The sequence below is a fragment of the Drosophila obscura genome, unplaced genomic scaffold (genome assembly GCF_018151105.1).
Source record: "Drosophila obscura isolate BZ-5 IFL unplaced genomic scaffold, ASM1815110v1 contig_181, whole genome shotgun sequence".
In the NCBI taxonomy this organism is placed as follows: Eukaryota; Metazoa; Arthropoda; class Insecta; order Diptera; family Drosophilidae; genus Drosophila; species Drosophila obscura.
In genome coordinates this window covers 758,573-772,089 of record NW_024542769.1, presented here as the reverse complement: position 1 = coordinate 772,089, position 13,517 = coordinate 758,573, and the positions used below count along the sequence as shown (strand labels likewise).

At 46.5% G+C, this 13,517-nt stretch overlaps 5 protein-coding genes across 10 annotated transcripts; 3 read left to right on the top strand and 2 right to left on the bottom strand.

Annotated features, from left to right (window-relative positions):
• The first annotated feature begins 21 nt into the window (after window positions 1-21).
• On the top strand, window positions 22-1,668 carry LOC111076737. Its single transcript, XM_022370654.2, has one exon. It carries the CDS (start codon window positions 213-215, stop codon window positions 1,611-1,613), a length of 1,401 nt encoding a protein of 466 aa, XP_022226346.2. The 5' UTR covers window positions 22-212; the 3' UTR covers window positions 1,614-1,668.
• LOC111076739 (60S ribosomal protein L10a-2) lies at window positions 1,659-3,121 on the bottom strand. Its single transcript, XM_022370656.2, has 3 exons — window positions 3,014-3,121; window positions 2,523-2,678; window positions 1,659-2,214 (listed from the first exon to the last, which is right to left on the bottom strand). The coding sequence occupies exons 1-3, from the start codon at window positions 3,016-3,018 to the stop codon at window positions 1,722-1,724; spliced, it is 654 nt and encodes a 217-aa protein (XP_022226348.1). The 5' UTR covers window positions 3,019-3,121; the 3' UTR covers window positions 1,659-1,721.
• A 1,024-nt stretch (window positions 3,122-4,145) lies between these two features.
• Window positions 4,146-5,152, top strand: LOC111076745. The gene is made up of 3 exons (XM_041592625.1): window positions 4,146-4,542; window positions 4,612-5,062; window positions 5,125-5,152. The coding sequence occupies exons 1-3, from the start codon at window positions 4,365-4,367 to the stop codon at window positions 5,150-5,152; spliced, it is 657 nt and encodes a 218-aa protein (XP_041448559.1). The 5' UTR covers window positions 4,146-4,364.
• Window positions 5,153-5,454: 302 nt separating this feature from the next.
• LOC111076740 lies at window positions 5,455-9,380 on the bottom strand. Its single transcript, XM_022370657.2, has 9 exons — window positions 8,820-9,380; window positions 8,292-8,754; window positions 8,117-8,228; window positions 7,932-8,055; window positions 7,648-7,874; window positions 7,023-7,572; window positions 6,582-6,945; window positions 5,764-6,529; window positions 5,455-5,701 (listed from the first exon to the last, which is right to left on the bottom strand). The coding sequence occupies exons 1-9, from the start codon at window positions 9,003-9,005 to the stop codon at window positions 5,455-5,457; spliced, it is 3,039 nt and encodes a 1,012-aa protein (XP_022226349.2). The 5' UTR covers window positions 9,006-9,380.
• On the top strand, window positions 9,328-13,325 carry LOC111076744 (NADH-cytochrome b5 reductase 3). Of its 6 annotated transcripts, none has more exons than XM_022370660.2 (5): window positions 9,328-9,429; window positions 9,488-9,804; window positions 11,275-11,928; window positions 11,988-12,087; window positions 12,511-12,814. In XM_022370660.2, the coding sequence occupies exons 2-5, from the start codon at window positions 9,781-9,783 to the stop codon at window positions 12,723-12,725; spliced, it is 993 nt and encodes a 330-aa protein (XP_022226352.1). In that variant the 5' UTR covers window positions 9,328-9,429; window positions 9,488-9,780; the 3' UTR covers window positions 12,726-12,814. The 6 variants fall into 6 exon arrangements, with proteins under 6 accessions (XP_022226352.1, XP_022226355.1, XP_022226354.1 ...); XM_022370663.2 differs by having other exon boundaries at window positions 9,329-9,429; window positions 12,553-12,811; XM_022370662.2 differs by lacking the exon at window positions 12,511-12,814 and adding an exon at window positions 12,868-13,325 and having other exon boundaries at window positions 9,333-9,429.
• The last annotated feature ends 192 nt before the right edge of the window (window positions 13,326-13,517 follow it).

Here is a 13,517-nt window from a genome sequence, read left to right as displayed (position 1 = left end):
ACGATTCGCTAAATAGCCATTCTTATGTCGTTAAATTATACCAAAATGTGTTGTTTTTCACCCCTCGAGTGATTAATCTGAATCAGAATTCTATACGATTCAAATTATATTCAAACAGGGCTTTGATTTGAGTCGTATATATACGAGCAGCGATACTTATATTACGCTCTTGACCATCACTAATAAAATAAAAACAAAGACACTACAACAAAATGGAGAAAGAACTGGAATTAATCAACAGCAATTTAAGCAATGCCCTGGCCAAACTGGTGGAGACTAAAAAGAACCAAAACAAGGATGATGATTGGCGGAATCGCAAGGAAAGGATCGCCAGGCTCTTATGGCTGCACATACAGCACGTGCAACTTACTGTGATTACACATAGACGTCGGTCCCAGCAGCGGAGCAGGCGCCGGTATAGGCATCTGCGTTCGTTTTTCATGCAGCAGATGGTCGAAATGCAATCCAACTATATGCAGATGTATGCCATGTTGCGCCTCAAACGTGCTAGCCTGGAAGATGAGGAGTCCGAGGAGAGCGATGCCAACGACAATATACAACAGACCAACATAACAGACAATCAGATCGTCTATGAGGACATATTCCCGGAGCTGAGCGATGAAGAGTTCCTAAACAAACTGCACATAACCCGGAGCACCTTCAAGGCGCTGTGCCGGCAGCTGACACCAGCAATGCGCAAGGGGGGGCAGTGTAGCGGAAGCTCTCTCGAAATTTCCCTGGACAAATGCGTTGCCTTGGCGCTCTACTATCTGGCCAGCGGCGAGCGCATCTCGATCATATCGAATCTGTTTTCCGTACCCCGGCTAAGAACAATCAAGTGCCTGAAACTCTTCTGCAACGCCGTCATGTCCACCCTGGGAAAGGCTCTACGCAAATTGCCACAATCCGAGCCGGACTGCGGCAACGTCATGGTCGGTTTCCAGAAAGAAAGCAACATGCCTGCGGCCCTCGTTGGTATCCTGGGCGTGTGCTCCATCCCGATACGAGCCAATAGCGGCCCCCTAAACTATGCTGGTCAATCGGTAATGCGCATGGAGTTTTTACTGGACGATCGTATGCTCTTTCGCGAACTGCGGCTAGGCAACGGAAGCAGGGCCTCGATGATGCCACTGTTCTCCAAAGCGCCAAACCGACTTACGGATCTGCCTCAGATACCCATAAATGGACGCCTGATTTCCCCATTTGTCTTGGTTCCGCCTCAACAAAATTATCCGCTGCGTCGATGGCTACTCCAGCGCTATGCGGATCCGATTGCTCCGCACGAGCACGACTTCAACGAAGTGGCGGAACGTCTGCAGGAGTTGAGCGACTGTGCACTGCACCGTCTGATGTCGCGTTGGCACTTTTTCATCCAGCCGCTGGACATCCGCTTCCAGACGGCCTCCTGCATTATTACGGCTGCTGCAGTCCTGCACAATCTGCTGGAGCAGATAAGCGAGCCGCACATGCTGGAATGGGGCAACGCAGTGGACGTCTCCAAGTTTAAATCAGACCCACTGCCAGATTGCTGCGAAGACGTCGAAGGGGAGACGGAGAAAGGTTTGCGTGTACGTGATTTTCTGGCGCGAACCATCAGTTCCACTGAAATCTAACTTCCCAAACAAAATACCGTATTATTGCAATATAAAGAAATTTAGTTAAGATACATTTAGCAAAATGTAATTCCTCATTTATTATCGGATGTTAAAAATTATAGACATCTAGTAGAGACGCTGGGGTGGGCCCATGGAGGACTTGATGTGCAGCGAGCGCACATTCTGCCAGTTCTTCTTCAACAGCGAGACCAGGAAATTGATCGACAGGTTGACGTTCTGGGCAAGCTCATCGCTCTTCATGCCAACGTGTCCGACGGCGACCGACAGACACAGAACCTTCTTCATCTGGAACTTGATGGTGGACTTGACCTCCTCGATCTTGCCAATCATCGACTCCTGATGCGACAGCAGGGCAGGGAACTTTCCGGCCTTGTTCAAACCGGGACCCAGCAGACGTGGGATCTGCTTGATGAGCGACTCGGAAGCCAGGAACGCGTCGTAAGACTTGGCCAGCTTCTTCACAAGTTTCTTGTTCTTGTTCAGCTTCTTCAGGGCTTCGGCATCCATGAACTCAACGCCATTAGCCTTGGCCTCATCGCAATGCTGCTGATCGCCAAGGATGCACACCTTCATCTTGGGACGTGGGATGTGCTTCAACCTGCAGATCAAAAACAAACGAAAAGATTCATCAATATACCACTCACATTTCACAGACGCTAGGCTCTAACTAGGGGGGTATGTTGGGAACGCAGAAAACTTACAAAGCCCACGGGTGAGCAAGCCTGTTTTCATTAAAATAACTATAGGGGTCGGTTTCCATTGCTGGAAACCTACTCAATTTGTTTTTAAGACCCTGAGTGCAGGTCCGCCGAGATGTGTTGCCACATGATCGACTTCCTGACGCTGTGGCACACTACTCGCGGGGAGCAGACGTACTCACTGGCGCAGGTATTTTAGCCAACGTACTTGACAGTGCCGGAGAAACGCTTGTCCTTCTGGGGATCGTAGTTCTTGAGGCCGATTTGCAACTCCACCGTCTCGAGGAAGCCACGCTTCTTCTTCAGCGAATTCTCCAGAATTCCACTGACGCCCTCATAGAGCGTGTCACGCGAAACTTTCGATCTGCAACACAAAGTAAATTATTAGCGAAAATATCCACAAAACGTATCATACAAAAAGTAGTCTATTCCTTGTTTAACTGTCGAGGCATTGTGCAATTGAGTGCAGCTCACATTAGTAGCTGCGCCCATAGCACAAAATCACATTTAATTTTGCAATCATTTCCAAACTGATATGGACATGGAAAATGGTCTAAAAAGCTGGTTTCTGATTGCCAAATGCATAAAATAGTATGCATTGCATTGTTATCGTACCACTATTTAACGAATTACAGTTAAACCATGTCAAAAACATTAGGGATGCCCAGTATTTTTAAAGATTTATTTTGTGTAACTTACGCCATGTCTGCACGTCGGAACGTCCGGTTTACGAAAGAACGAGCGATGGGTAGAAGTGTCAAACCATCGAGGGCACTATCGATAGTATCGATATTTTACTGCTAGCCTCTACTATCGACGGTTTTGCGACTATCATGATAGTATCGAGCTACAGGGATTGGCTGCTATAAAATACGAAGACACATTTGTAAACCAATCGACAGGTGGCATCTAATTTTTACAATGGACAAGTTCCTAAAAGGTTTCAATGGTTTTTTAATATTTTTGAGCCCGATACCACGGTATCGATTGTTTTTTCAAAACATTCAACGTTGATATTCCTCGAATTTGATATTCGGTTTAATATTACTAGCTAGTTGGCCCTCTCCCTGAACAAATAATTTTATCCAACCCAATGAATTTTGTCAGGAATGTTGGTTTCACTTTTTCATTGGATTTTTTTACATAATAAGGTTAAAACAAAAGCGGCCAAAGTATAAAACGTAAATTTTGACTAAATGTTTCGTCAGTGTTGCTGGTCAACCAAGTTTCTTCTATGCGTATGTACTTTGGTATACCTTATTTCTTTTAATTTATGTTAAATTTGTTGTTCCAAGCTCCATTGAAACATTATTTATTTTTATCCTAGATTGACATGTTTTTTACCTATATATGCACATGTTTGTGTTTTATAAATACATTTATCCCGGTTCTGATAACTATTATTGGAACCCGTGAGCTGCAAAACTTTGTTAATTTCTTTAGAAGAGAGACTGAGTAGTGACCTTCATTAATTGGAGCCTGAAACTACAAACAATATCTCAAGTCCATAATATCCATTTTCCCAAGGTATGCAGATGGTTGCTCAGCCCGTGCCAAAGTTGCACAACAATGCTGCCTCTTCATTTCCCATGTTGCTGAAATTTTTCCCATACAAATCAAATGCATCTTACGGGAACGCAAGATACATGTTGCTCACACCACGAAAAGTCACCACGAAAACGCTCTCTTCACCTCTGAAAAGAGTGAAAATTTTGAGAGGGCGATGTTAAATATATGTTGACCAATATATCGATAAATATTTTTTGTTGACAATATATTTCTAGGATATAGTTTTGCAGACTGGCGAAAATATTGATACGGATAATAAATACATCATTAACGGAACTAATTTTGTCAACAAGTCAACACTATTTTTTTTCGGATTTAAATGTCAGTATTTTTGTGCGATTAGCAAAACGTGAATCTGGCAGTTCGGCTATGCTGGCCGATATTTTTGAAAGAATCAAACATCCCATCTCTGAAGTGGCAAGTGCAGCCGTAGACGTCTGTGAATTCCCCGAAACAAGTCAGAGCTGGAAAAATCGTCAAGATGTCGCTTAAATTCAACGAGGCTTTTGATAAATTAATGGAAAAAATACCACAATTCGATTCGCCAACTCCGACTATAATCTCCAAGGATACTGAAGAGATTGTTCAGAAAATAGTTCAAGCATTCCACGACATAAACTCTATTTTCCAGGGCACTCTAATTGATTTTATAAAAACGAGTAAGCTTTACATTCTTTTCGACCATACATATGTATATCCGAATATCGTACGTTTTTACACTGTCCCAGGTATCAATCACCCGTATCATTATCCAGTGCTTTTTCTAAAAATGCCGTTCAATATTAATCGTATTAAAGTACTCCAAGACAAAGACGCATCGGTTTACGACCTGAAGGCAGATGTACAACATCCAGTTGTACGAAGCGGATATGTTATTCCCTATTTGATAATATCCCTGTTTAATGACGATTTAAAAAGAGCTCTTGCCCGTATTGGTCAGATGAATTGTGCGAGCAGCAAGACGTACACCCTCAGTGTCTTTATGGCGGAGAACTCTGCTAAAGGCATGCCAGTATTTGAAATTAAGACCACTGGCATAGAGTGTGAGGTCACTCTTTGCAAATTTTCACTAAAGTTTCAATTTTTGAATGATTCCATCACCTATTTTGCCACTGGGCCTCATTTCTGGGCATTGGACCAGACCACTCTTGAAAACAGCAACGCAGCTATAATTAAAATGTTAAGTTTGCTGTTGGATTTACATGGTAATCAAACCCAAGTCCACGACGCTATATTTTTAGCTACGAGTACATCGACACCTGCTCCTGAATCTGCTATCGAAATTTTTCTTGAGGTGCGTATAACCTATTCCTAAATGAATTTTACTTCCTTGCTAAACAATTTAAATATTTTAAGGTTCTTAAACATTTAATTTCTGAGACCGACAATCCCGAACGCCTGTCCTTCGTGTACAACAAGCTAATGCATTTTAAGCAAACGGACAGTGTGGACCTTGCTGAACTTATGACCTTATTTGGCCTAAATTAAACATACGAGATAATTATGGATAATGTGAGAATACACTATTATACAAAACTAAACGAAACTAAACACTGACTTTAAGATGTTAATCAACCCAAACGGGAACCAAAAGAGTTTAAGAAATCCAAATTATCCATGGCCTTGCATTGCCATAAGGTCATGGGACCAGGCGGCACTGACATCAGTTTTCCCTCAAAATCTGCACTAATTGATGCCTCCGCGTGCTCATCCTCGCAGCGATATTTGAACGCACTGATCTGATTTATGAAACTGTCGATTTCTGCTCTCTCCTTGGGCCCAGCTGCCGCTTCTTTTAAGCTGCAAATCGAGCGAGCGCTGTAAAGAAATTAACGATCCATTTAGTTTAAAATATCATTTGGAAAATCTTCTGGACCTACATTTTCTGGAAATGCGCTTCTTTCAGACGCATATTGGCCACAATCAGTTGCAGATGCTGCAGCGGCAGCAAGCGATTCCCTTGGACATTGGCTGCCTCCAATCTTACAGTGCCCATTTTTTTAATCAAGAGATTCAGCGAACCATTGAAAACAGTCCAACGCAGAAGCCAAGCGTCTACGGCGGAGGCATGGCCCTCAATAAGCCGCAGATGGGCATTCAGCGTAGCGGCCATCCGTTTATTGACATTGGCTTCGTTGCCGAAGCGCAGCTGGATTACCGACAGACAGTGGACATAGCAGAGAATGCGGTGCTCTATCAGAACGCCGACTAGTAAATCAAGCTCTGGCCGAAGGACTTGCGAGGCAGTTCCCACCACATTGTACTGCAACAGAGCTTTCCAAATTCGGTTGTTGGGCAACGCGACCTGATCGCAAGCGAGCATTTGACGAAACAGCAAGTGCTTCTCTTGAATATAACTCTGGGTGAGCTGATCGCAACTTGGCTGCGATCCCGACGGAGTGACTGTCAGACTCATAAGGAGTGCGTCGTATGTTGGAGCGTCTAGAGGAAAACTATTCCTCAAGCCAATGTGCAGGATGACAACGGAGCAGAACATAAACTTGGTTCGCTGAAAGCTCTCCTGTGTGGGGTTCGAGAGCTCATAAACGCAGAAGTCACGTAACTGCTGGGCCAGGCCGATCACATCCTTGTGCTCCTTGTGCAGCATGATGAGCATGAAGGCCAAGCTTTCGGAGCCAAAGATACCTACAAAACAGTCTGTGATTAACACGGCACTTCTAGAACATGTCACGCTTACTCAGGTTGTCGTTCTGCTGTGGTCTTTCCAGCAGATTGACTACTAAGCAGTCCACCATTTCAGCCAGACGGTCCCCGCTTAGCTTGTTGGCCCTAAGAAGGGCGTGCAAGCGACGCAGGCACTGGGCATAGGCTTCCAGCAGTTCCTTCCTCTGTGCAGCCCCCAGGTCACTGGCACTCATCTGAGCCTGCAGCTGAGCGTGCTGATATTGCACAGACCCTGCGGCGGTTATGTGTGTCTGCCTGTTGCCAGTTGCCTCCACGGAGCGGGATAGATTTGTGTAGAGGCCGCTGAATTCCGAATCGCTTAGCGTTTCATCGTGTAGAAACTTATCCAGGCAGAATGTCTCCAGTGTCAGCAGCAGCTATGCAATGTACAATAATATATGTATTTATGTAGTTGGTCTTCAGCAATATTTTTTAGAGTTCCTAGGGCACAAACCTCGACATTATTTGAAGCCACAGCCATAAAATCTACGGCGCTGTAGACACTGTAGAGCACAGGTCGGGTGACACTTTGGTGGGTTGACGACGAAATGAGATACGGCCAAGTACGCAGAAGTTCGTGTACCTCTTTACGAGCTTCCTCCGAGGTGGAATATTCAAGCCAATAGAGGTCAAAGAGCACGCATACGGATTGTGCGGCTATGACGCTCAGTTCGATGCGCACTTGCTGGGAAGTGAGCACAAACGTGTAGACCTCGAACCGCCGCACTGCTGGAAAATGCTCCATTATCGTCTTTAGGTAGCGTGTCAGTTGGGCCCTGAACTGCGCAAAGCTGGGATTTCGGCGAGGGCTGTACTGACACTTGACGTACGTCTCCAAGATGTGCATAACTATTTCCCTCTCATTGTACAGGCGCTGGGCCAATTCCACATAGAGCTTCGCTGCCATGGACCAAACCATGGTCAAAGCTTGTGGCAGGCGAAGCAACAGCTCCAGGATAATTTCGTGGAACCTCGTTGGAAACCGTTCAGCACTGACAATGTGTCTGGAAAACCATCCGGACGGATCGGTTAAAGAATGAGGAATCGGCTTTTACGGCTATTACGCCTCTGCTGCTTACCGCTGGAGCGTCCGTATGTACAGGAGCGTGGCCATAAGCAGGGCTTTGGATTTACTCGACTTCAAAACCTCAAAGTGTAGGGCCAGAAACCTATCAGTGATCAGCTCATTGGTAAACAGACGTAGATACAGATTGCCACTTCGATCACGCTGCTGGTCCTGGGCAAACTGCTTGAGCATACTTTCCAGGAACTCGTAGGTCATGATGTAGCTATCTTCATCCTCCATCTAAAATTACGATTTCATTCACGAATGATTGCTGTGAATGATTGGTTCAGGGCTTACCACAACAGCCAGAGCACAGTAGACAAAGTCTAGCGCAGAGTTCTCCACGCTGCAGAATGTCCCAAAGTGCTCCCGAAACATGTCCAGCATGGGTTTTAGTATATGTTGACTAGTCGCCTGGTAGCTGCAAATCACACAAGGGTATTTTTTTATCACAATCGGTACGCGTCTCAGTGCTCACTCACAATAGCCCATAGCGTGCGTCAATGGTGAGCGTGAGGCAAATATGCTTAAAGCCTCCAAACTCGTCGTTGTATGTGGGCAGCAGCTTGGACAGCCCGCAGAGTATGCTGAATGCTACGGTAGATCATTTTTCAATTAGTTAGCACTTATTCGGGGTTCGGGGGGAGAAGCACATACACATTCTGGCCACTGGCTCGCAGAGGTACTTATCACCTGCGCAGGGGTTCAGCTGCATTGAGGTGCATATGTAATGCACCACTTTCGTCCATGTAAGCACCACTTTTAGGTAGCAGGAAACTGGGTCAGTCAGCTCGTCGAAGCGCTTGGCAGCAGGTGTCTTTGACTTGCTCCTATCCGGCTCCAAACTCTTCGCATGGCAGGCCAATAGAGTGGGCAGCTTCTCCAGAAAAGATTCCACGGCAGTCATCACAAAGGGCACAGCATCGAATATGTAGTTGGGGTTGTCGTTGCGATACGGATGATCCTGCGTTTTGCGGAACTCCTTCACACTCACGTTGAACTTCAGTCCCAGCACGTGGAAGCACTGGCCCACAAACTGATGCGACACCTTCGCATGCCAGTTGTGGGGATCCGCGAAGATGGCTCCCATAAAGGCAGTGGCGTATTCCCGCACTACATACTATACTCGGAAAATGGTTTGGTAATCTTCTGGAGGGGATATTACTGCACGATGCCTGCACTCACCTCAACACTGCCACCCGTGGAAATGACAGTAACAAAATCCATTGTTTCAACAATTTTGGGATCAGTGCGTCCCGTTAGACCGCTACAGTTGCAAAAGTTTAAATTATCGGCGTCTCCCAGAGTCGCAAAGTTGCATTGGGTCATATTAGTGTGACCAGACTTCCGGCAGATATGCAATAGTGACATCTCTAAAACGTATTTGCATGTATTCCATTTTTCAGTTTAATTTGAATTTAATAGAAGTGGTTTATTCTTCAAGTCCAAATTATACTGCAAGATAAACAACACAACTATGCTATATATCCATTTTGCCGCCAACTTTTTTTCAAAGCAGCCCTGCTGTGATAAAAAAAATATCATATGCCACCATCTTTTCCATCACTAGCAAGTACAGCGGCATCGATCGATACTTCACAGCGGTAAGGATTTTCGATAGTCGATACCTTAGCGATACTATTGATACTCGCCAGGCTCGACTTACCTTTTTCTGAGATGTGGCAACACTTATCAAAATTGAACTCGAGCTGCAGCTGGCTGGGATTGTTTTGATTTAAAGTATTACACAAATCAGCCTACTTCGACCCCGGCCCGGTGACAGTCCATTGATAAGGTGAATATTTTACTTATTGGTAATTGAAGAAGCTCGCTTTATCACAAATCTCTTTCAGCTGCAGCGCTACTCCAGCTGTGTTTGACACAAAGAAGAGCACGGTCGCCCGCTCTCAGAGAGAACGGAGTGCAGTGCAGACATAAAGAGCGCGTGCAAACAAAACACTGCCTTCGATAGTACGCCGTTAGTGGCTGCGCCTTGTATTAGCGCTCCTACGCCGGCGACGGCATCAGTGCAAATTTCGAATTATATAATTTATCCAAGACTGGTGACCCATTGATTTTCCCACCAGCCACTGCGACTGTCAAGCCGGAGCCCATTTGAAGACAGTGTCGTGTCTAACGCCTGGACATGGCCCGTCTCATCGAGAGCAACGTAAGTTACGACACGAGCTGCAGCCCAGCATCGCTTTACATAACTCCTGTTCCAAGTGGTCGGAATTTCATAATTGTCAAGCACACACCCGCACCAGCACTTCATTCCTATTCTCGGGACAAATGCTTAGTCGTTTGCATTAGTGTAGATTTCTAACAAGTGACGTCGCGCCGCTATTTATAGAGATGCTATATAGTAGGCGCCTCAGACTGGTGCCTGGTGGTGGGGACATAGCCACCCAATCCTCGTCGTGTTTTTCCAAGCAGATACGCTTCGCAGGCAAGTGTCACGCCGTACACTCTGGGATGTAAACCCCATTAGCCTCCCCTCTCTCTCTAAAAGAAATTTTCAGTACAAAGCCGGTGCAATGCAATGCCAAGGCCAATCAGCTGTTCGAGGCTAGCACTCACTCTCTGCACGCCCACCGCAACAAAGAGAGCTTTGCGCTCTTAATCAATAAAAACGGATTTTGTCTAACTTTGTACTTTACTATCTTTTGTGCTCTCCTGTCTCTCTCTCTTTCAGACTCGCTCTCTTGCTCTCGTACTATCGTAGTGTACAGTACAGATACTGCAAAGTGGCATGACCATTATTTGTCGTCAATGAAGATTTCTGCCTCGTATTTGGTTTGTGATTGCACACATGTCCACTAAATAATCTGACCTGGCCTAATTGCGCTCGATTCGGGCAACTTTATCATATAGCCGATTTGTATTCTAATCAAAAATGAATCGCGGTGACTTGTCCTCATTTCATAGAGGGGTAGAGTGAGATTGAGAGGTAAAGCCGTGCAAAGCTACACGCGACGACTTCATTCAAATTTCAGTGCTCGGCCGCACGCGTTTTCGTCGTCGTTCAAACGTTTTCGCTTGCAAGTCAAATTAGAAATTGAAAAAAAAGAAACAAAATTTGCATTAAACAAGTGTGGGAACCATGACGGATTTTGATGTAAGTTGATATAAGGTGGCTGTGACGTCATAGCCGAACTACTCACTAACCCTAAAGTGTGCAACGCAGTTAGTTTTAGGCCGGCCCGAGAGCCCCAAGGTCGGTAGTGGCTAGTGGAGCGATCGAAGTGCGAGCAGTGGGGTTAAACCAGTAAAGTAACCTCAATCAGCTGTTGCGTTGCGGTCGCAGGTCGAAAATGGTTCGACATGCGAGTCAAGATTTCACCTTTTGTTTTTCTTATCGCGGCAGACGTAAGCGGTAGTTTCCATCTTCCCTCTTGACCTTGACTCAGCCCCGCTAATCAGTCGATTCAAAATAGCTAATACAAACAGACATTATCCCACCATTGAGTGTGTCATAAGCGTCCGCACAATCTCAGAGTGGACATGAACACTCGCACGTGCATTCATATGTACGTACTGTACTATGTACATGTGTATGTACAGAAGCAGTCATCATTGATATCTTGTTATCTTTGCTTATTCGACAAGTCAATTATGTATGTTTTCCCTATTCTTGCAGTTTGTCCCGATCGCCGTGGGCGTGGTAGCCGTCGTAGCCGGCGCTCTGATCGTCCACTATTTCCTGAACAAGAAGTCTACGAAGCCGCGCCGGGAGCCAAATCGCACTGCCCGCCTCCGCACCCTGGTGGACCCCAATGACAAGTATCTGCTGCCGCTGGTCGAGAAGGAGGTGCTTAGCGCCGACACGCGTCGCTTTCGCTTTGGCCTGCCCTCCAAGCAGCACGTTCTGGGCCTGCCCGTGGGCCAGCACATTCACCTGATTGCGACCATTGACAATGAGCTGGTCATCCGTCCCTACACGCCCATCTCGTCCGACGAGGACGTGGGCTATGTCGATCTGGTGGTCAAGGTATACTTCAAGGACACACATCCCAAGTTCCCCGGTGGCGGCAAGATGACCCAGCATCTGGAACAGCTGGAGCTGGGTGACAAGATCTCGTTCCGCGGACCGTCCGGCCGCCTGCAGTACCTCGGCAATGGCACCTTCTCCATCAAGAAGCTGCGCAAGGACCCACCCAAGCACGTGACCGCCAAGCGGGTCAACATGATTGCCGGCGGCACAGGCATCACTCCCATGCTGCAGCTGGTCCGAGAAGTGCTGAAGCGCAACGACAAGGACAAGACCGAAATGGCTCTGCTGTTTGCCAATCAGGTAAGTGACCCACCCCCGCCACGCCAGTCGGCTCTCCTAATCTTTCTAATCTTTCACAGAGCGAAAAGGATATTCTACTGCGCGGTGAGCTCGACGAACTGGCCCAGAAGCATCCCGACCAATTCAAGGTCTGGTACACCGTGGACAAGGCAGCCGAAGGTAAGCTGCAGTTGGGGTACACTCCGGACATATCACACATCGCATTTGATCGTTTCATGTTGAGTTTTTCCCCATTTATATTGTTTCTCTCACTACTCTCACCCACACGAGGCCAGTTTTTCCTTTCATAATGGTTGTAAGATCCTCTTGTTAATCGCGAGTTTTAGACACCTTCTACCTCTTGGTTCAATATCAGCCGTTTATCGCCTCAAAAAAGATCCAGCAATAACCAATATCACTTTTTGTGATGTATCAAGCAATGTTATCACAGAGAGCCTTCAGTTCAGCCATAGTTAGCCTCATTCGCATTCAGTCTTCTCATACGCATCGGACGCACCATTGAAACATTGAAACACACACAAGCGAGCCATGTCTAAGTCATCTATTATGTTAAGAATTTTGTATCTGCCTTGCCACATGCTGCTCTCAAACGGATGCCGCGAACGGCCAACGCCCGGTTCATAGCCTGGTCCTACAACACCGGACACGTGAACGACGAGATGATGGAGAAGCATCTCTATCCGCCCGACGGCGACACGTTGTGCCTGCTGTGCGGTCCCCCGCCCATGGTTAACTACACGTGCATACCGGGTCTGGAGCGCCTGGGGCATCGAGCGGAGCAGCGGTTTAGCTATTAAGACCAGCTCCATCTAGCATATATTGCCCCGTCAAAGAGTTTTTGCTTTCGTTTCACAATTGCCAGAGGGATAGACTACGCGCAGTAGTCTGTAGACAGCCCGTGGCTAACCCCTTCCCGATGCTCTCTCTACTCCCGCACAGGCTGGGGCTTTAGTGTGGGCTTCATCAACGAGGACATGATCGCCGGACATCTGCTGCCGGCCAGCGACGACACCATCGTGCTGCTCTGTGGCCCGCCACCCATGATCAACTTTGCCTGCAACCCAGCGCTGGACAAGCTCAACTTCCACCCGGACACCCGATTCGCCTACTAGAGGTGAGCGCCCAGCTTCCTTGGGGGCCTTCCTGCCAAAATTCCTGGATTAAATTGCGTTGGAGAAAGAATTTGCATTTCGGTTTTGTCATTTTCCATGTCAACATGTTTGCCTAACCACCACCTCATCGAATCCTGCATCCATGCGCCAATGGTCCCAGAAGTCGGGATCGATGCGATCGATGGACCCAAAGCAAATGTCTAACATGTAACACCCACCACCCGTGCTAATTGTTGTAGCTCTTTTTTATTATTTGTGAATAAAAATCAGTGTTAACAAAAAGGAAACATCTCCATTTGCATTTTCACGTGTGCGTGAACAATTTGTTGTCGCTGAACCTTTCGACTTTCATTTGCATTTTACATTTGAGTATATTTGCGCAATGCCCCATCGAATCCGAATCGATTTCACGCGGAGAAAACAAAACTAAGAATCGGCGATTTCGGCTGTGTTTTCGTTTGTAATTGTATCAAGATA